The sequence below is a fragment of the Apium graveolens genome, chromosome 7 (genome assembly GCF_009905375.1).
Source record: "Apium graveolens cultivar Ventura chromosome 7, ASM990537v1, whole genome shotgun sequence".
NCBI classification, from domain to species: Eukaryota; Viridiplantae; Streptophyta; class Magnoliopsida; order Apiales; family Apiaceae; genus Apium; species Apium graveolens.
This window is the reverse complement of record NC_133653.1, coordinates 60060-82979: the sequence shown is the minus strand read 5'-3', so window position 1 is coordinate 82979 and position 22920 is coordinate 60060. Positions and strand designations below refer to the sequence as shown.

Sequence of the window (22920 nt, the reverse complement as noted above, 5' to 3'; positions counted from 1 at the left end):
AAAAAGATAATTATAGATTTATTTTAATTAACTGAACTTAGTTGAAAGTGCTCATGAAAGGTGTAGTATGCCATTAAATTTGACAACTTTTGACAATGCTAACAGTAAGTATGTCATTAAAAATAGAAGTTGTACTAAGCCACACTAAGTAATAGTAACCAGATCACTTCTGCAATTCAGCCCAACAAAAGTACATAATATAGTTTCAAGTATCAATCACTGAAGCATAAAATTGTAAACACCATAAAATACTATCAGGATTCAGAGGCAATTAACAAGGTTTACCAGCTACATTGAGCTTTGAAACAAGACGTTAAAAAACACTAGATTAATAGAGAAGTTTCAAAAAAATAACAATCTGCATGTCATGTACTTTCTGTAACAGTTAAGTCTTCACCTCCGCAGAATCCGTCCATTTTTAGGCTTCATCAGGACACAAATTCATACCTGAAGTTGAAAAGCAACAATTAGATATTTAGATATTCACAATACAAGAAAATACCTAATTGTATAGCAATTGTAGAAAGAGATAATACCAACTTCAAATTTAAAACATCAATTAAATTACCAATACCACATATATAGCCAATTAGAGAGCGTCGAAGACATAACACTGACAGTAGAACTGATGACAACTTATATCAATATATCCCTGTGCTTTCCATCAAGTAAAACAACACATTTAGTTACTAACATGCCAATTTTTTTATTACCACAATAACTTGGTAACTCAGCAATAAAAAAACTCAGTAATTACAGTATGAACTTTTTTGACAATGTATAAAAATATTATCAATAGTCAACGGCGACTAAGAGTAAAGATAGCCCAGCAGAAGTGGCATAACTACTGTAATTGGTTCATTAAAAGAAAAACACAAGAAGAAATTGGAATCAAAGAGCTCAATATCGATTGCTTTATAAAAATCTCAATCTGATTATGACTTCTATGCACAAAACAGACAATCGATTGCTAGCCATGTTAATGCCTGTATAGTTGCAAATTCATTTACTACAATATTAATTTATAGGATTCAGGTCTGTTGAACAATTTACAAATTATTAACTTACACACACTTCAAACAGTAAGTATTGGTATGGTTCTTTCTAGGGTAAAAGATTTCTATGTAATTCTCATTGTGCAGAATATAACAGATCAAGTAATTACACTAAAATACCTTGGAAATAAAAAACATACAATGCAAGAACTGCGTTCTTGATGTGTAGCATCAAGATAAGAACAAAATGACCGACGACTCTAGGTCTGAAGAAGCTAAAACAGCTACATCTACTCCATAATAAATTATAGGAAGTAAGTTTTACATCTACTTTTTTATGCAAATATACAAAAACAAAAGTTGTGCTACGCAGGTCAATCATTCTTCAAACAATAAAATCATGATAGCAAATTACCTAAACGACCCCTTTCAAATTTATCCGTTGCGAATTGTGAATTTATAAAATTCTTTGTCTACATCATCCACAAAGGGGAAGGTATCCACAAATAGCTGAGACGCGTCTTCAGAACTCGTGGTAGAGATGATTCCCTGCTTAAAATAGTGCCCAAACGGCCCAAAAGTAACTAGCGCCAAAGTAAACTTCTCTTTTGCATCTTGAGTCATTTTATCTTTAAAATAGTAAGTGAAGAGAGGAATAAAGTTCTTCTCATTAGAAACAGGAGAAAGACTACCAAGCATATACGGATGGACACTAGGTGAAGATTCATTCATTGGAACATACACTACCTCAAACTTATAAAGAGTCTCGCATTTTGTGTAAAAATAATATTTTAGTTCCGATAGAAATTCACTAAACCATGGTCCTGCTATAAAAAGTAAGACAACTGAGGCCCCCAAGAGTTTAGAGACTGTATATTTTTCCTGCAAGGGTAAGAAGACTATTAATATGAAAACAATATACAGAAAGGAAAATTATGATATTTAAGATGGTGTAAAGAACTAACCTGCCCTATTCCACACTGTTGCCTACAACCATGAATTAATTCATCACGAATTAGTTCAACATCTTGTCCCAGAATTGAGGACAATTGCTTCTCTCTTACTTCAAGTGTACATTGTCCCACCACCTTCCCCATGAAAGGATAACTTTTGAATCTAGTCTTCTCCAGGATTTGAAAGCCATCTTCCCTAAAGTATTTTCCTTGAGAGTAGATTATGATCAGCTTGGATGGACAAGAATCATTGGATGCACAAGAATCATTGTAGACTTTGGTGCGATTAAAGATGCGCCACAGCTGCCTACATTTTGGGTCATCGAACGGGAGTGCCAACCATGGCATGTTGCAGAAGACTTTCCAGAATTTCAATTCTGATCTGAATTTCCCATTAGCTCCCACCAAGTGACTAGTGTCATGCCCAAAAGTAAGGGAGAACACAACCACCACCTCGAAATCTTTGTGTGCTTCATAGACCTGCTTAAGTTCTTCTGTCCGCTTTTTGCACTCCAGATTATCTTCGTAAAATAAGAGGCAAAGAGTCTTTTGTTGTAGATCAGAAATAGGTACCTGATTCAATTCCATTAATAAAATGATGTGAGTAGAGCAGATTCAATAATGCATTCCATATAGTGAGACGGCATAAGAAGTATCATCAATATAACTCAACTAAATACATAATTGTCTACTTAAGTTTTAAAATGTGCCGAATTTAAATGGGCTGATTAAAGTACCTTAGTGCAATCATTTGAGATAACATAGTCACGATGAGGTGTCGACAAAAGGGTACTCAAGTCGTGTTTGCCACTTAGCAATGCTTTATCTTGGAGTGCTAGTTGTTTGAGCTTTTGTGGGGTAAAGGGATAAGCTTCAGCTCCATGCCAATGAAGAAAATCATTGTCAAATACACTGACAACTCTTCTGACCTTCAAAGGAGCAATGATAAGATAAGTTGTTTCCTCAGGGAGACCGATTGTCCTCGCTATTCGCTCCAAGCATATATCATCCCTCGTATCCATATGAGGAAATGGTGTGCACGACTCTATTCGGAAATTGTGATGAAGCGGATTGTAGTAATCACCATTGTGGATATTTCGCTCAGCTTTAGCATGTGTAGGCACACAAATTACCTCGAATTTACCACCGGAAGACTCAATGTCTTGGTAAACTTCCCTGAGTACCATAGCATCAAGAAAAGATGATTCTGTATGGCGAGCAGACATAGGGAGCATGAAAATACACACGTATTTATCTCCACATAGTTCTTGAAAAGCCTATAGACCACGCAGATATTAATATACATGGTACAAGCTGGCAAAAGTTCATTCTTAAAGAAAGTAATTAAAGAGGACAAACTGAATGATAAGTTAATACTACCTTGGCCACAGAAGGTCTAGGGTCATTTAAAAAAATGGATTCTAGAGAAAGCTTATCCCCGGGGGATACATTGAGATCAACTGGCTTAATAGACCAGATTCCCCGTGCTAGTATCTTGAAATCTTCTTCTTCCTTTCTTGCCACGTCTTCCACACTAGGCATCGGCATTATATTTTTTGCACTGCAAGTGTGCACCAGAAACATATAATTCATACAAAAAACTATGCAGAAACATTCTACACACAGCCAACTCGAGAATTTGACACTGAAGTAACTGCTACAAACTAATATCAATAACTGTCAACACTTAATTCACAAGGTAATAATATGAAAATGATATTATCCTACCTATCAATAACTAATAAGATAGAAATACGCATGGATTCGTCTAGGTCGTATCCAATCGGAAAATAGCATATATAAATTTCTAGGGGTAACAAATGCATCAAATCCTACCTTGTCTAACAGAATTATGGGTAAAGGCATGTATGTATGTCTTAATTAACTGATATTTTTCAACAAACAAAACTAAATTGAGATTACGAAACTTTAAAACTGAGGCAATTCAATACATAAATAAATGGAGACAACGAATCGAAATCAAATTAAAGCCAACGTACCGTACCAAAAGGATTGTATCGATGAGGGGTTTACGAAGCCCTAACTGAATTTGAATGGAATACTATTGGGATAAATAGATTAGTACTGAGTAGCACACGTTTCTCTTGCTGGTCATACTAATTACTACTCCACCTTTTAATTTTTCATTTATCCTTTATTAAATATTTTTATTAATATAATAATTTTAAAATTGTATTCTCGTTAGTGTTCTCAAATTTCCCGATTTTTTAAAAAATCCCGGATTAATCCACGAGTAATCCTTAAAATTATTTGACTGATTTATTTTTTTTAATCCAATTAATATTTATATATTATTTTTTAATTATATATATCATACTACCTCCGTCTCTCTCATTTTTTTACAGTTTTTTTCACATGCTTGACACGCATTTTAACACAACTATAAAGTATCCTTCCATAATTTATTTAAAGAATATATTGAATATTAATAAATATTTAAATATTAAATATCTCCATTTTTTGTTCGGATTAATCCCCGATTTACCGATTAATCCATAATCGATATCTAAACCCATTACTACTTATTACCGATTTTTATAACCATGATTGTCGTGCAATGGACGGGTTTATATTAAATTATTAATAAATTATATATTTTTATTTATAGTACATATATAATTCTAATGGAAACATTCAAAAACATATTCTTTGCCTGCAAGGGTTAACTCAGCTTGGTCTCAGTTCGAATCTCACGGCAGAAGAATATGCCTCCTAAATCAGAGGCTTTAAGTTCGCTCTGTGAGACCTGACATAAAATATGCCACCTGAGCCAATATATGGCAACATACGCGCATATCTATGAACAAATAACACTAACACTTCATCAAAGTGTTTAAAAATATCTCTACAATCTTCAACTAGCAAATGAAAATAGGTAGCACCTCCCTCCCCATTTACAGCATCAACTAGTAACTTTGCATCACATTTGAAAATACACATGTGTTGCCTCCAGCTTTTCGTCCAAACTATAGCTTCTTTTAGTTCAATGGCATCAGCTTCTTTATTAGGTTGAAAACACCCTTGAATGATATTACTCATGGCTTTAACAAAACTTTCAGTCTCATCTCGAATAACACATCTCATCCCTATCTTGTTTGATCCCAGATGATAAACTGCGTCTGTGTTTATATTTACCCATCCTAAAGGTGGCTTACACCACCGTCGCCTAGTATGAATTTATTCAGACTTACTTGTCACTTGTTTCTGCTGAGCTTGTTGCCAATCAACTAGCATATTATTCACTTTAGACTTCACCCCAAACATTGACATATTCACACGCTGCCACACCTAAGAGTTTCTTCTCTTCAAAATGCTACAACATAGGAGAATCATCATCAGTATTTGATGTTTGTACCTACTTGAAAAAACTTCTGAAGGATCATTAACACCGTATCATTTGGCATTACTCTAACTAAGTCACTAAATCTAATATTTTCCCTTATTTCTTTAGCAAAGCAACACTAAAATAGCACATGTATATCAGTCTCCACATACAATTGGCACCAGGAACAACAACCATTAATATTAACTCTTTTACCTACTAAAACATCGGTCGTAGGTAAACAGCTCATACACGCACGCCACACCAAATTCAGGACTTTTCCAGGTAACTTTAAACTTCAAATTTTTTTCCAGAACACTCTATTCACACATTCATTCTCTCCTCGTAAACACCTATAACAACTCCGTACAGTGAATTTGACATATTCATCAAACAACCAGAACCATGAGTCCCTTCTCTCCGTTCTTGAAGAGAACTAAACAACCTCAATGTACTTTGAATTTTATTGATATTAATATGTGATTAATGTTATTGCAGTACGAGAGAAAGTTCATTAGTGAACAGTTGTTCACTGCTGGTGTGTATAATATGCAGGCTTGATCTTGAGTGCAAAATGGATGTCTCCAAAACAAGGTACATGCATGCACTCGGAATTTCTAACAGTCAAGGTATTGTGAAGTTGTGAAGATTTTTCAATCTCAGTGACAATATAACCGCTCCAAGAGGCACTGTAAAGGAAAGCTTAATTTGCTACAGAGGTGGAAATGTGGAATGTCCTTGTATTATGTGAGCTTTTAAAGAGGTGGTGTACTGTGTTTATACTTCTTTTTAGTTATTTGTAACTATACTATTAGGATTCTCTCAGGCATTATTCAACTGAAGCAATGAAAGATATGGAAACTGTCGTGTGACTGCATGCCCAGCTTAAAAACTATTGGCAACTCGTATATGCAGATTGCTCTATTTCTATGTAGTGCAGCTACATGATGTCGCCAAAAAAAGGTACATGCATGCTCAATGGCAATTCCCGGAGAATTACCAGCTTTCAAGCACAGAGCGTCATCCCTGCAGGCTACAGGAGATCACAACACATGTCGGAGCTCACAATAGTCTAATTTCACAATCATGTACACAATTCTCTAACGTTTGAGACTAGAACATGCATGTGCCTCGCACAGGCTCTATATAAAGCTAGTTAGAGTTCAATGGAAGACCAAATAAAAGATTAAAGAGCCCTTAAGCTGAACAAAATGTAAAAACAGGCACTAATTGAAGTCCAGTAACGTCATTGTCAAATCATAAACTTGATCCAACTAAAAGAGTTTCCTGAATATGCTACTACGAAAATCCCAGAATGCTGCTGATCCTGTTACTGTGTCGAGACTTAAAGAACGCATGAATCTTTTTGGGAAACACCACACGCATGTCTATAGATGGATAAGGGAGAACAATACTGGGATTCAAGGTAAAGCTTGAAAGAAGCTTGCTGCAACAAGGCTTACCTCAAATGCACATCCTAATCAGGACTGCAGATAGATAATATACTTAAAGCACCAGTCTGATTGTGAAGGCCACCTTCTTCTGAGAGCAAGTACGAATCTGACAAACACTATATTTGTAAACGGCCCTGTTCACATGAGTAACGATCTAAGGAAGAAAACAGGACATTAATTTGGTTCACACGTGCAAGTGAGAGGAGTGTTAGAAGTATAATATCTATTTTAGTAGCGTTTTCTGATTAGTATGAATTGATGGTTATCTTAATACTTATCCTATAATGTTACATTTGTGATATGTGGTTGTTGTTCAGGTGAATTTGCGGCTTTCTTCACTGGTGCAAATCTGATAATAGATTATGTTTTGTCAAACGCCGTGGCTGGAAGTTTAACCACAGTCCACATATAAGGCCAGCTACTGGTATGTCCTCATCAGAAACTAAATGGAGATCGACCATTTATGCTCTACCACAAGGATTCAATCAAATCAACTTCATTTCCGTTGTCATCGTCTTAATTCTATCCTTAATTATCTGTTCCAGGTCACTAAACAACCTCAATGTACTTTGAATTTTATTGATATTAATATGTGATTCATGTTATTGCAGTACGAGAGAAAGTTCATTAGTGAACAGTTGTTCACAGCCCTCCACATTGCGATTATCGGGTTTATTATAGTTATTGGATTCTTTAGGGGAGATGTCAAGAATTTTACGGTTCCGGACTTCCAACTGAGCCTCCACAGAATGGTGGCTTCTTTCCTTATTAGGTGTACCTGAGCTATATTAGGTAGTGTCACTATGTATACAAGTTTGATTAAGCCACATTAAGAAAATATCAACATTGGCAAAATTGCTTCGGCCCAATAGAAGTACATAATAACATAATATATTTCAAAGTTCCGATCACCGTAGCATAGCATAGCATAGAATTGTAAACATCTCAATAGAGCAATTAACAGGATTCAGAGGACAAATAACAAGGTTTACCTCGTACACTGGGTTCTTAAACAAGACAGATTATATAATTAATTAATAGAGAATTATCTAAAGGAAAGATTCTACATATCAGGTTCCTTCAATAACATCTAATGCCTTCATTCCCACCGCATCCATAAAGTATTAGGCTTCAACAAGACACAAGTTCATATCTGGAAGATAAAAGCAACAGAAAGATTAGATATTTACATCTTCCTGTGCTACGCTGCTGGTATTAAACAATTTAAATACTAAAACTATATGTAAGTCTGTACTTATCATATTGAGAGAAGCAGAGAATGCAATACATCAAGCAAAACAAGAACATATGTAATCACTAATATGACATGCTGCATTCTTGAATTACATGATTTGGCAAGGAAGCAATCACAAAAACTCGGTCAATAGTAGCAGTATAAGTGTACAAAAAAATGATTTATTGAAAAGCATGTTAGGACATAAAACACAGAAACCATGTAGAAAAAAATCATAAAAAGAACCTCAAAACACAAAACAGACATTTATTTATTACAGTCTTGCTGCCCTTGTGATTGCAATTAAATTATCATGATACTAAAGTATGGGAACCAAGTCTGTTACTACCAGAAAAGTGTACAAATTATAATTGACTAAAACGGTCCTATCTTTATTAAGGTACAACATTGCCATAATATTTCATTTTGTAAAATACATTACATCTAAATGACTCTAAGGCTAAAAGAACTAAATATTTTTAAATTCCTCAATTTGTCTACTCCACAATAGATTGTAAGTGTGGTGACAATGGTGGTATGCCCCCAGGGATAGGGGTCTCTAGGTCAAATTGCTTTCAAGACTTCAAGGGTGAAACTAATAAGAAGTCTATCAAGGCCCTGGTCAAAGGCAGCCGAAAAGAGTAATTGCAAAGGGGTTTAGCTGCTGGGATGTACTCAGGTCTTACTTATGGGCTAAAAGAGGCCCGTGGAGTGACATCAGATGATTCATCCCATGAGCAGATTGTGCAGTGTGCTATAACCGGTGCAGCCATCTCCACAGCTGCAAATCTTCTTACAGGAATATTCTAAGTGTTAGCTAATACTATCAGGAATGCTAGCCATCGGAGTTGGACTCTGATTAGCCATGTTATGATGTCTAGGGTAGCTGTGGCTAAAATCTTTAAAGATTTCAAGTGACATTGATGATTGAACTATGTGACCGTGTATTCCTATATTTAAGCAATTTGAATCTTATCTTTTGTTCAAAAAAAAAAACTTAACACAGTCCAGAACTTCAAAATTCTAAGAATCAAATAGATATAGTATATCAATAATCTAAAGCTAAGAGAATGACCTCTAGAGAAAAGCACATTAAACTATCAAGCACACACAAACCACAAAGTAGGTGATAAGCTTCCAGCTTATCGTATACAGTAAACCTGACTTTCAATCATAACTTATACACCAATCAACCAAATGATCTTCTAACAGAAAACAACGTGTTAGCCTGCTTTGCGATTTAGTTAGTATTAGTATGTCCGCAGAAAAAATTATGCAATTTTCTATCTCCTTGCGTTCCTGACTCAACCAACGTAGGTAACCTTGTTGGATTTAGGAAAAGAAGGTTCAGAAAAAACGACTTACATTTTAATTTATTTAGAGTAGGAAAAATATTTATTTATTAAAAAAAAGGCTTTAAAGGAGTAGCCTACCCGGGTGTGCTTTGTGAATTAATTACACAAGCAGAGTGTAAACAAGATTTTCTATCAGTTATTTACTGTTGCAGAATGCAAGATGTTATGCGGGAGCAAAGCCGAACACAACTATCTACCATAATTGTTGCTCCAGTACAGGGCATTACAGGCACTTAATCCTACACTCCTTGTATATAATCTAATATTACACTTCAGATTTCTTAATATGGCGCCACGGGGAATGTTCCACAATATGGAAATCACAAGGACAATACTGACATAGGCTAAGTACATGTACAAAAGAGGCTAAATATTAAGGTGAATTAGAGAATCAATATTTCAGTTTTCAAATTTCAAGTGCTCCAGTAATCTTTAAAGTTAAACATCCAAACTTCTTTTATATGGAGACAAGGAAAGTACCTACAAATTGAAAGCTTAAATTTAACGATATCGAGATTCAAACAATAAATATGTAACTTCTGTATAACCTTATTTGTTACTAAGCATACCACATAAAAAAGGATTCTACTAGTCACATACCTTCCAAACGACCTCGCAGTTGCTTCACTTCTTCAACTCGTGCACAATTCACTCCTACATGCATGATTCAAGTCATATAAAAGCCATAAAACATACATCTATAACAGAAAGTTGTCCAGAACTATAGTACGGCAATGTAAGGCATGCATAGAGAATACGAAATTTGTGGTGACATGTTATATCTCCAACTTTCTCTCTGTGTTACCAGATGTACAAGCCATGAAAAATGATTCAGTTTCCCCAAACTTGCAACGGAGGATCAGTAAAACCATTAACTACAAAGTGCAAACCTAATTTGCTTATATATAATTCTTTAGTAGCATTAGTAATTAAAAGTAAAAGTCTTATGTGAAGATGTACAGTGGAGATGTACAACAATAGTAAATTACTTATTATGATACCTTTCGCTTTCCTTTGCCCTTGCCCTTGCCCTTGCGACCGGCCGTCCATCCACCAACTTCATCAAGTACTTCTGGTTGATATATCTCAGCAACAGCTCTTGGTTGGTTTTTTTGTGCCTCGGTCAAATTCTCATAAAAACCATAAGAAGGATTTTGCGAAATTGCACTTTGGAGATCAATACGATCTTGTTCCGAAAGGTAACTAAAAACGTGATCGTTCCCCTCATGTCTACAAAAATCCAATCTATAGCCTATAGAAGGATCAGACCTAACCAAATATACATTGTTTTTTTCCTTTTCCCACTTAAATGAATACCTAACTTCAGTTAAAATACATATATCATGAGACTTGTTACACTGGGAAATAACTTGGTTTGGGATATGTTGATTGGGAGGGGGTACTGAAATTAGCCTTGTGTACAATGTTTCCTTGGTAAATGTATTATCCAGACTAAGTTTAGCAAACGAGTGTTCTGGTTTAATAAATGCATAGTTCTTTTTTTGGTTTATGTCACCAAAATTAGGATTACACTGATTATATAAAGTTGAAGTAAAATCTAGATATTCTTCAACCGTTAAACCTAGACTAGGTGCATGTTTTATGTACTCACTAATTAAAAACTTACATTCATCTATTAATTGCCCAGCCAAATACTCGGTACCACGATGCGGCAAACCATTGCTCCTGTGCTCCAGCCATTGACTTCTTATTCTTGCTCTTAAATCTGGAGACTTATTAAACAAAATTGCCAACTCTTTTGCTACTTTGACTTGTTGAATAAAACTATTGTCACCCTTCGGTTGGTCTCGATCAATCGTTACAAACACCCCGTGTTGAACTTTGCTAAATCCACGAGCATAAAGCTCTGCAACGAGTTTATCGGCGTTGAAATTGCGAGGAGACAAGTTCATCGACCCAAGCAGAAACACAGAATACACAATCTCAGCAGCTGCAAAGAACCCCTTTTTCTTGCCATTCCTAATCCTTGCCTCTATATCACAACCAACAGGTTCTTTATTTTTCACCCAATCACCATCATATCTATGGTTTGCTTCTGATTGTGTGTAACAATTTTGAATGAGAGGAGTGAGTGTAACTCGTCTTCCGCCACTAGTAGAGCTAGAGCTTGAATCAGAATGCCGAGGAACATTTACTACCGGAGCAGCAGACGACATAGAAGTATCCTCCCTCAACCACCTACCACTACCACTACCACTATCACCGCCTGCAAACGAATCCCTACTACCACTCCGGTGAGACGAACCACGAGCTCGATCTCTCATCCAGGGAGGAATGTACTTACCTAAGTTATCTTTACTCATTATTTAGATTTTCAAAGAAATGAGAGCTCAGAGAGAAAAGCAGCGGCGGCGAGAAGAGAAGAAGACAAGAGTGTTTTTTACAGACTATTGTTTCTAAAAGGGCTTTTCTATATCTAGGGCCCCACACCTTGTCTCATGCTCCCCAACATTACATCTTCGTGTACCCCTTGAAATTAAGAAATTTTTCTCTTCATTAAATGTTAATTAAAAATACAATATATCCTTATTTGTCTTATAATTTTCAAAATACAATTACGATTAAGGTAAAGAGATTTTTTGAAAAGTGTGATTTTTTTTATTTTTTGCAAAAATACATTTTTTATAGTTTTATTTGCAAAAATAAATTTTTTTTAAAAGTTTTTATTTGCAGAAACATGATTTTCAAGTAATTTTGCAAAAATACGATTTTGCCACTCAATTTAACTTTAACTACAACCTGATGCAAATTCGGATGCAATTAAAAAAAAGTTATAATCTTTTTTCAAAAAAACTTAAAAAAATGTTACATGTTATTTTTGGTTGCATAATGTATTGTTACAAATAATGAAACGCAAGCAAATTTAAAAATAGTAGTAAAAAAGTTTCATACTGTATTTTGGCAGTTTCTGTAAAATAAAATCGATTTTAAGAAATTGAACCCAAGACTTTCTTAAATGTAATAGCTTTAATTACTACACTAATATCATCTTGATAAACTTATAAAATTCAATAATGATATATGCATGTGCAAGCAACTACAAATTTATTCGGTACATTAATTATTGATCTCTTTTTTTAAGCACATTAATTATTGATCTCTTTTTTTAAGTATACATGCTTAAGGAAAATCTCCTCTGCGAGGCACAAATTCGAATTAAATAAAGGGCCAGTAATGGAACCTTTTTATGCTAATTAATGCTAATTAAGAATGATCTCTTTTTTTAAGTATACATGCATAAAAAAAAATCTCTTCAAATTCGAATTGAATAATTTTTATGCTAATCAAGGGTGTGGGCTTTCCATACTTAGGGCCCAATCTGGTCGGATGGTCCCCAATATTCCATCAAAAACAAATCTCACCTGAAATTAAGAAACTTCTCTCTTTGGTAGGGCCGAGCAAAACCGAACCGAAACCGAAAAACCGCACCGTGCTAATTCGGTTCGGTTCGGTCCTAAATTTTTCAGAAATTCAGTCTATTCAGTCCAGACCGAATAGACCGAAATAAAATCCGGTCCGGTTCGGTTGTTTTCACAAATATTTCGGTCCGGACCAAATAGACCGAATAGACCAAATCATAAATACTATAATTTTGTATTATATATATTTTACAAATATCTTAAAAATTATAATCAAAATTTTTAATTTGTAATTATATTTATAGAGTATTAGAACTCTACATATCACATTACTTTACTTATATTTTAAAATTTATAATTTGTGATTTAATTTTTAATGCAATTTTATTTTTTTTAAAAAAATCGGTCTATTCGGTCCAAAACCGGACTGAACCGAATTATTTCGGTTCGGTTCGGTCCGGTCCATAATATAACTTCGGTCCGGTTCGGTCCAAGAAAAAATGACTATTAATTCGGTTCGGTCCGGTCCATAATATAACTTCGGTCCGGTTCGGTCCAAGAAAAAATGACTATTCGGTTTTTCGGTCTATTCGGTTCGGTCCGGTTTTGGACCGAACCGACCGAATGCTCAGTCCTACTCTTTGGTATAAAATTTGTTAGTCCTAGTGTTTTTTATTATATGACATTATATGAAATTTTATTTTTGTACACGCACTTTTAAATTTCTAAGTGCTTTGACCGCATAGTTATAATAATTATTTTTAATTTTTTTCTTTTTATGAATAAAAATATATAACTAAATCTTTAATTTACAAAAAAAAAAAATATTATTTAATCTATACGGTTAAATTACTTAGAATTGTGTAAAAAAAAGTCAAACAAAATATAAAAAAACAGACATATTAAAATACACAGAGAAAGCACTATATAATTAATGTTAACAAAATAGTAAAATGTGTTTTAAAAAATTAGGGAAATTTCCAATATACCCTCATTTGTCCCATAATTTTAAAAATACCATTATAATTATTCATGCCCACAATATCATTCAATCAGATGTCCTCCAACAAAACTAATACTAAGCTACTGGACTCGATACATGTGCCCTGAAGGACTTAAAGCAGAAATGTGCCTCTACAGATGCATGCTTAGTATGTACAACAATTCCATTATCTTAAAATTGATGCACACATTGAAGACATGAAAGCCAGTTTACAAGAAACCAACTGAGGTTCATTTGAAGACTTGGTAAGGAATCTGCAACTAATTTCAAAAGGGGTCTGACATGTCACCCAGTGGTATCCAATACATTTCGGATAAAAGATGCATGAGACTCGATACAATTCATCTAATCCTCGTACATATTTTAAAATCAGATACTGGTGACTTGTAAACTGTGTTCACAATGTACATAGCCCCATTCACACCTTTTTCTACAGTCATTGTGAAAAGGCCATTAAATTTCTTTCAGGTACTTAAATAACCTTGGTAGCTGACAGGGTGGCACAGTGGCACTTTGAGATTAAAAAAAAAAAGCATTAATGAAGTGTACTATGCAGTACCTACCTTAACAAGGAAATATGGACTAACTGTTTTATATATAACCACATCATATGTTATACCAACTGTTTTTAACATGTTATTCTCCAGGCCATACATCAATGTCTCTGTGCATAATAGAGTATTAGAGTTGGTCTTGGAAAACATAAATTACCATGCTTAATATAGTACAAGAGACTGGAATAAGCTATAATTCTAACACTTTAACAAAACATACCAACTTAAAAGGAATATATGTTCCGCCGACCCAGTTTAACAACTTCAATCAATCTTGGAACACTTTTGGATGAAAAATGATATCCATATGATTTAGATATTTCCTAACTATCAGATAAGTCCAGTACCAAGTCGCAAATTAAAAAAGCTCTTAAGAATGTAAACAACGAAAAAACAGCTGCTGGAAAAAACTTAAATGAAACACCTGGTGAGCTACACATGAATAGCCGGTACCAACTGAATTATCCACAACACAACCTTTACCTACTCGAATTAATATATCCCGTTAGCTTTCTTGTCATTTACTACATCTTCTATTCATAAATAATAAGATAATTCATATATTATTTTGAGCATGAATTCGACTGAGGCTCAAGCTCAATTTTGTCACTGTTTTGAAAAAGGAACTATAAGGGAAACTGAAAGAATTTGCGACGGTGAGTCTGCATCAGTATCAATATTGTTATATTCTTCAAATTTTGTTACAAACTCTTACGGGTGTTGTCAGTTTAAAAGTATTCTGTACCCCCAAAAAAAAATTTGTCTCAATTTTGAATACCCGTCTATAAGTGCATCATATGTGACTTTATCAGGACAGTGGCCTCTTTGAATCATTATTTCTAGCATATCTTTGAGTACAGTTTCATTTAACAAGAGCAGCAAATAGTTGTAGTCTTAGTACGACAGAACGCAACATACTACCTAGTCAAAATATCTACAGACAATATGTACAAATACAACACACAACCAGCAATTCGAGATTAGGTATTCAGAAAAATTATGTTAAATCAACTTCGACTGTGCTTAGGAATAATACGAAACGTATGAAAGATACTCTTCTTAAGTAGGAGTAAGTAGGAGAAGAACAAACTAATTCACAACAATGACAGTTGATAGGATACTAGTACTTGGAATCAACCAAGGAATGTCTAGAGCAAGTGTGGATATTAGAGCAATTTTAAAGTATTTTGTATCTTAACAAACTCCTTTCTTTCATGTAACTGGAGCAGGAATTTTTTATGAAAAGAGAGGAGGGGCCATCCCGCTCTTTTAACAAAAAAAAGTAGCTGTATTGTTAACTGATCGATCAACAAAATGGGAAAAAATCATTCTCTAAACTTGTAAACAGGGGAACACAATTCCTATCAATAAGGAAAGTTAAATATAAATCTTTACTATGGTGCCTCAAGGTTTGTTAAGATATATGGATAACATGTACAAGTCGGATAACAAACACAGTACTGCCAATATATAGATACCCTGTCCCTAATGAGCATTAGGACACAGTGACATTAGACGATGCACGGACAAAACAAGACCACCATTTCAAAATATGATATTCAGCAAATTAAGAATTTATAAACTCCAATCATTTGTAATTTAGTAATTTTAGTACATAACAAGAGATATACTACTCTGAGTGCAAAAACAACAGACAGAATTATAACATCAGTGACAGTTTAAAAGATACTAGTACTACGGACAGTTAATAGTACGTACAATATAACAATGCTATAATTGCCTTTGAATTTTATGGCGAACTTGTACAAAGAGTTGGAAATTTAAAACTATAATGTACCTCAAGAAACTACCTGCTTTGAGCAAGGAGAGCAGGGCCCTGCCCTTTTAATTTGAGCAAGTCCAATACCATGGAGGTGGTAGAGGCATCCGCTGCGAAACCATGAGCAACCATCTCAGCTATAAGCACACATCCTTTGTCATATTTCTTATTCCCAAAGCAGCCACAGATAAGTGTGTTGTAAGGGACATCATCTGGCATGCAGCTACTAGCTTTCATTTCCATAAATATTTTATCTGCTTCTTCCAGTAACCCTTCTTTACAAAATCCTCTGATCATAACTAGGTAGAACTTCACACTAGGACTTAAACATCAGTGCCAGTTGTAAAGATACTAGTTGCGCTACCACTCGGACCAATAACGAATACCTGTTTAGTATTTGGCTCCAAACTGTTCAAATTTAGAATTCGAAAATCTTGAATGGTTGAATTGTTCTGATTAGTTAGTCTTGCTTTTACGTTTCTGATTAGTCTCAACCACTTTCTCCTATCCACAAATTTTGGGGAACTTTTATCTTTTCTAATTCTGGCTTCCTAGTCCCCGTCATCATCTTCTCTCAGCCACTTCTTCCCTTGTTCAGCCAGTCTACGCGGCAGTGCACGCAATCAATTACCCATTCTTTAGTAGATTCATCACTTCAACTATGCAGAAGTCTCCTGCGGAACCTATCAATATGGGACATGAAATTTTCAGGCTGCAGCCCAAGTATTTTGCTTGCCGCAAATTGTCCTAGATCAATGTGTGTCCATGAAGACTGCATGCTGATAAAAGAATTTTCCATATACGGGCAACAGGGAGAATAGACATTTGACAAATTTCTGCCTCTTCAAAGAGACCGACTCGACCTAGCACGTCAACTGCACAGGCGTAGTGTTCTAAACATGGAACAACTTCATGAAGATTAAACATAGAATCAAGTGATATTTTGCTTCATTTACCAGTCCTGCATGACAACAGGAACTAGCTGAGTTAAGTTATCTCATCAGGTTGCAGCCCACGTTCAGGCATTTTGCGCTTGATAAGTTGTACACTTGACACTGCGCATATCCCATCATCATAGCAATCCAAACTGCTACATTGTGTTGATCTTTATTTCTAAAAGCCGTCTCTGCACCACCTATACTTCCACACTTGCAATAAGCATCTATAACAACACTCCTAATGAATATACTTTTTATCCATACCCGATTTCAGAACCAAAAGATGAGAAGTTTTCCCATGATGATCTATAATTGTCGAAGATGCCGAAAGCTTTGAAAAGCATAGTACAATACAAGTCACATGATCAACTGCCAAGCACAGATTCCCTCTTGCTTCAAGAATATTTAGACCATCAACATGGCATCCAGCATGGATACATGTACTTACGTAGATGTACAATATTCACAAAATCAATCTCAAAAACAGTCTTCAGTAATCCCATTGAATTTCCATATGATGACATTTAACAGGTCTGCATAGATTCATCTGAACTGAAGCCAAGTTTGATGGAATGGATTTGCATTGCCTGCTCCGCCAACAGACATTAATTTCCAAGCCTCTGACAACACACATTTCAGACAAACTAAAAGCCTCTACACCATCATCAGCAACATAAACCCTCCCGGACAACGAAACCACATCACATCGGGTCTCGGATTTTCATCAAAACACCTTAAGCACACACCTTATAACCAAACTTACTATACATATTCATAAGTGCATTATTGAACACCCACATAAAAATCCCATCTTTACCAAAAACCAGTGAATTGACTCCCCTTCAACAACATCAAACAACACACCAAGCATACCACTAAAAAAACTCATTAATGTCCAACCCTAAAAAACTCATTTTCAATAACATAACTCTAGCCTCATTAAAACACCTATTCAAAACAAACCCATTAATTATCGTAGTCCAAACAACACAATCGACCACCAAACTCTCCTCAAAACACTTCTCACCTTCTTTCACAAACACACTAGAAAAAAAAACATCTTGAAACCTAAATACCTGTATGAAATTGTTCTCATAATTATATAACATAGATAGATAGCATAGGTATATATAGAAAAAAAGATAATTATAGATTTATTTTAATTAACTGAACTTAGTTGAAAGTGCTCATGAAAGGTGTAGTATGCCATTAAATTTGACAACTTTTGACAATGCTAACAGTAAGTATGTCATTAAATATAGAAGTTGTACTAAGCCACACTAAGTAATAGTAACCAGATCACTTCTGCAATTCAGCCCAACAAAAGTACATAATATAGTTTCAAGTATCAATCACTGAAGCATAAAATTGTAAACACCATAAAATACTATCAGGATTCAGAGGCAATTAACAAGGTTTACCAGCTACATTGAGCTTTGAAACAAGACGTTAAAAAACACTAGATTAATAGAGAAGTTTCAAAAAAATAACAATCTGCATGTCATGTACTTTCTGTAACAGTTAAGTCTTCACCTCCGCAGAATCCGTCCATTTTTAGGCTTCATCAGGACACAAATTCATACCTGAAGTTGAAAAGCAACAATTAGATATTTAGATATTCACAATACAAGAAAATACCTAATTGTATAGCAATTGTAGAAAGAGATAATACCAACTTCAAATTTAAAACATCAATTAAATTACCAATACCACATATATAGCCAATTAGAGAGCGTCGAAGACATAACACTGACAGTAGAACTGATGACAACTTATATCAATATATCCCTGTGCTTTCCATCAAGTAAAACAACACATTTAGTTACTAACATGCCAATTTTTTTATTACCACAATAACTTGGTAACTCAGCAATAAAAAAACTCAGTAATTACAGTATGAACTTTTTTGACAATGTATAAAAATATTATCAATAGTCAACGGCGACTAAGAGTAAAGATAGCCCAGCAGAAGTGGCATAACTACTGTAATTGGTTCATTAAAAGAAAAACACAAGAAGAAATTGGAATCAAAGAGCTCAATATCGATTGCTTTATAAAAATCTCAATCTGATTATGACTTCTATGCACAAAACAGACAATCGATTGCTAGCCATGTTAATGCCTGTATAGTTGCAAATTCATTTACTACAATATTAATTTATAGGATTCAGGTCTGTTGAACAATTTACAAATTATTAACTTACACACACTTCAAACAGTAAGTATTGGTATGGTTCTTTCTAGGGTAAAAGATTTCTATGTAATTCTCATTGTGCAGAATATAACAGATCAAGTAATTACACTAAAATACCTTGGAAATAAAAAACATACAATGCAAGAACTGCGTTCTTGATGTGTAGCATCAAGATAAGAACAAAATGACCGACGACTCTAGGTCTGAAGAAGCTAAAACAGCTACATCTACTCCATAATAAATTATAGGAAGTAAGTTTTACATCTACTTTTTTATGCAAATATACAAAAACAAAAGTTGTGCTACGCAGGTCAATCATTCTTCAAACAATAAAATCATGATAGCAAATTACCTAAACGACCCCTTTCAAATTTATCCGTTGCGAATTGTGAATTTATAAAATTCTTTGTCTACATCATCCACAAAGGGGAAGGTATCCACAAATAGCTGAGACGCGTCTTCAGAACTCGTGGTAGAGATGATTCCCTGCTTAAAATAGTGCCCAAACGGCCCAAAAGTAACTAGCGCCAAAGTAAACTTCTCTTTTGCATCTTGAGTCATTTTATCTTTAAAATAGTAAGTGAAGAGAGGAATAAAGTTCTTCTCATTAGAAACAGGAGAAAGACTACCAAGCATATACGGATGGACACTAGGTGAAGATTCATTCATTGGAACATACACTACCTCAAACTTATAAAGAGTCTCGCATTTTGTGTAAAAATAATATTTTAGTTCCGATAGAAATTCACTAAACCATGGTCCTGCTATAAAAAGTAAGACAACTGAGGCCCCCAAGAGTTTAGAGACTGTATATTTTTCCTGCAAGGGTAAGAAGACTATTAATATGAAAACAATATACAGAAAGGAAAATTATGATATTTAAGATGGTGTAAAGAACTAACCTGCCCTATTCCACACTGTTGCCTACAACCATGAATTAATTCATCACGAATTAGTTCAACATCTTGTCCCAGAATTGAGGACAATTGCTTCTCTCTTACTTCAAGTGTACATTGTCCCACCACCTTCCCCATGAAAGGATAACTTTTGAATCTAGTCTTCTCCAGGATTTGAAAGCCATCTTCCCTAAAGTATTTTCCTTGAGAGTAGATTATGATCAGCTTGGATGGACAAGAATCATTGGATGCACAAGAATCATTGTAGACTTTGGTGCGATTAAAGATGCGCCACAGCTGCCTACATTTTGGGTCATCGAACGGGAGTGCCAACCATGGCATGTTGCAGAAGACTTTCCAGAATTTCAATTCTGATCTGAATTTCCCATTAGCTCCCACCAAGTGACTAGTGTCATGCCCAAAAGTAAGGGAGAACACAACCACCACCTCGAAATCTTTGTGTGCTTCATAGACCTGCTTAAGTTCTTCTGTCCGCTTTTTGCACTCCAGATTATCTTCGTAAAATAAGAGGCAAAGAGTCTTTTGTTGTAGATCAGAAATAGGTACCTGATTCAATTCCATTAATAAAATGATGTGAGTAGAGCAGATTCAATAATGCATTCCATATAGTGAGACGGCATAAGAAGTATCATCAATATAACTCAACTAAATACATAATTGTCTACTTAAGTTTTAAAATGTGCCGAATTTAAATGGGCTGATTAAAGTACCTTAGTGCAATCATTTGAGATAACATAGTCACGATGAGGTGTCGACAAAAGGGTACTCAAGTCGTGTTTGCCACTTAGCAATGCTTTATCTTGGAGTGCTAGTTGTTTGAGCTTTTGTGGGGTAAAGGGATAAGCTTCAGCTCCATGCCAATGAAGAAAATCATTGTCAAATACACTGACAACTCTTCTGACCTTCAAAGGAGCAATGATAAGATAAGTTGTTTCCTCAGGGAGACCGATTGTCCTCGCTATTCGCTCCAAGCATATATCATCCCTCGTATCCATATGAGGAAATGGTGTGCACGACTCTATTCGGAAATTGTGATGAAGCGGATTGTAGTAATCACCATTGTGGATATTTCGCTCAGCTTTAGCATGTGTAGGCACACAAATTACCTCGAATTTACCACCGGAAGACTCAATGTCTTGGTAAACTTCCCTGAGTACCATAGCATCAAGAAAAGATGATTCTGTATGGCGAGCAGACATAGGGAGCATGAAAATACACACGTATTTATCTCCACATAGTTCTTGAAAAGCCTATAGACCACGCAGATATTAATATACATGGTACAAGCTGGCAAAAGTTCATTCTTAAAGAAAGTAATTAAAGAGGACAAACTGAATGATAAGTTAATACTACCTTGGCCACAGAAGGTCTAGGGTCATTTAAAAAAATGGATTCTAGAGAAAGCTTATCCCCGGGGGATACATTGAGATCAACTGGCTTAATAGACCAGATTCCCCGTGCTAGTATCTTGAAATCTTCTTCTTCCTTTCTTGCCACGTCTTCCACACTAGGCATCGGCATTATATTTTTTGCACTGCAAGTGTGCACCAGAAACATATAATTCATACAAAAAACTATGCAGAAACATTCTACACACAGCCAACTCGAGAATTTGACACTGAAGTAACTGCTACAAACTAATATCAATAACTGTCAACACTTAATTTACAAGGTAATAATATGAAAATGATATTATCCTACCTATCAATAACTAATAAGATAGAAATACGCATGGATTCGTCTAGGTCGTATCCAATCGGAAAATAGCATATATAAATTTCTAGGGGTAACAAATGCATCAAATCCTACCTTGTCTAACAGAATTATGGGTAAAGGCATGTATGTATGTCTTAATTAACTGATATTTTTCAACAAACAAAACTAAATTGAGATTACGAAACTTTAAAACTGAGGCAATTCAATACATAAATAAATGGAGACAACGAATCGAAATCAAATTAAAGCCAACGTACCGTACCAAAAGGATTGTATCGATGAGGGGTTTACGAAGCCCTAACTGAATTTGAATGGAATACTATTGGGATAAATAGTTCAGTACTGAGTAGCACACGTTTCTCTTGCTAGTCATACTAATTACTACTCCACCTTTTAATTTTTCATTTATCCTTTATTAAATATTTTTATTAATATAATAATTTTAAAATTGTATTCTCGTTAGTGTTCTCAAATTTCCCGATTTTTTAAAAAATCCCGGATTAATCCACGAGTAATCCTTAAAATTATTTGACTGATTTATTTTTTTTAATCCAATTAATATTTATATATTATTTTTTAATTATATATATCATACTACCTCCGTCTCTCTCATTTTTTTACAGTTTTTTTCACATGCTTGACACGCATTTTAACACAACTATAAAGTATCCTTCCATAATTTATTTAAAGAATATATTGAATATTAATAAATATTTAAATATTAAATATCTCCATTTTTTGTTCGGATTAATCCCCGATTTACCGATTAATCCATAATCGATATCTAAACCCATTACTACTTATTACCGATTTTTATAACCATGATTGTCGTGCAATGGACGGGTTTATATTAAATTATTAATAAATTATATATTTTTATTTATAGTACATATATAATTCTAATGGAAACATTCAAAAACATATTCTTTGCCTGCAAGGGTTAACTCAGCTTGGTCTCAGTTCGAATCTCACGGCAGAAGAATATGCCTCCTAAATCAGAGGCTTTAAGTTCGCTCTGTGAGACCTGACATAAAATATGCCACCTGAGCCAATATATGGCAACATACGCGCATATCTATGAACAAATAACACTAACACTTCATC

General features: G+C 34.7%; 2 protein-coding genes and 1 long non-coding RNA gene across 5 annotated transcripts; all 3 read right to left on the bottom strand.

Annotated features, from left to right (window-relative positions):
* Positions 1-149: 149 nt before the first annotated feature.
* LOC141671096 (putative nucleoredoxin 1-2) lies at positions 150-4071 on the bottom strand. Of its 2 annotated transcripts, none has more exons than XM_074477210.1 (6): positions 3954-4071; positions 3329-3509; positions 2686-3225; positions 1961-2521; positions 1411-1877; positions 150-447 (listed from the first exon to the last, which is right to left on the bottom strand). In XM_074477210.1, exons 2-5 carry the CDS (start codon positions 3494-3496, stop codon positions 1431-1433), a joined length of 1716 nt encoding a protein of 571 aa, XP_074333311.1. In that variant the 5' UTR covers positions 3497-3509; positions 3954-4071; the 3' UTR covers positions 150-447; positions 1411-1430. The 2 variants fall into 2 exon arrangements, with proteins under 2 accessions (XP_074333311.1, XP_074333310.1); XM_074477209.1 differs by having other exon boundaries at positions 3949-4059.
* A 3633-nt stretch (positions 4072-7704) lies between these two features.
* On the bottom strand, positions 7705-10539 carry LOC141671210 (uncharacterized). The gene is made up of 3 exons (XR_012555006.1): positions 10336-10539; positions 9935-9988; positions 7705-7898 (listed from the first exon to the last, which is right to left on the bottom strand). It is a non-coding gene; the product is annotated as an uncharacterized LOC141671210 (long non-coding RNA).
* A 7735-nt stretch (positions 10540-18274) lies between these two features.
* LOC141671101 (putative nucleoredoxin 1-2) lies at positions 18275-22204 on the bottom strand. Of its 2 annotated transcripts, none has more exons than XM_074477221.1 (6): positions 22074-22204; positions 21454-21634; positions 20811-21350; positions 20086-20646; positions 19536-20002; positions 18275-18572 (listed from the first exon to the last, which is right to left on the bottom strand). In XM_074477221.1, the coding sequence occupies exons 2-5, from the start codon at positions 21619-21621 to the stop codon at positions 19556-19558; spliced, it is 1716 nt and encodes a 571-aa protein (XP_074333322.1). In that variant the 5' UTR covers positions 21622-21634; positions 22074-22204; the 3' UTR covers positions 18275-18572; positions 19536-19555. The 2 variants fall into 2 exon arrangements, with proteins under 2 accessions (XP_074333322.1, XP_074333324.1); XM_074477223.1 differs by having other exon boundaries at positions 22079-22198.
* Positions 22205-22920: the final 716 nt, after the last annotated feature.

Excerpts from the sequence above, each read along its gene's own strand:
- LOC141671096 (XM_074477210.1), bottom strand. The coding sequence starts at position 3,496 with ATGCCGATGCCTAGTGTGGAAGACGTGGCAAGAAAGGAAGAAGAAGAT. Across the intron at positions 3,226-3,328 it reads CTAGACCTTCTGTGGCCAAG|GCTTTTCAAGAACTATGTGG; the intron begins GTAGTATTAACT and ends CGTGGTCTATAG. Across the intron at positions 1,878-1,960 it reads AACAGTGTGGAATAGGGCAG|GAAAAATATACAGTCTCTAA; the intron begins GTTAGTTCTTTA and ends TTACCCTTGCAG.
- LOC141671101 (XM_074477221.1), bottom strand. The coding sequence starts at position 21,621 with ATGCCGATGCCTAGTGTGGAAGACGTGGCAAGAAAGGAAGAAGAAGAT. Across the intron at positions 20,647-20,810 it reads TCTCAAATGATTGCACTAAG|GTACCTATTTCTGATCTACA; the intron begins GTACTTTAATCA and ends GAATTGAATCAG. Across the intron at positions 20,003-20,085 it reads AACAGTGTGGAATAGGGCAG|GAAAAATATACAGTCTCTAA; the intron begins GTTAGTTCTTTA and ends TTACCCTTGCAG.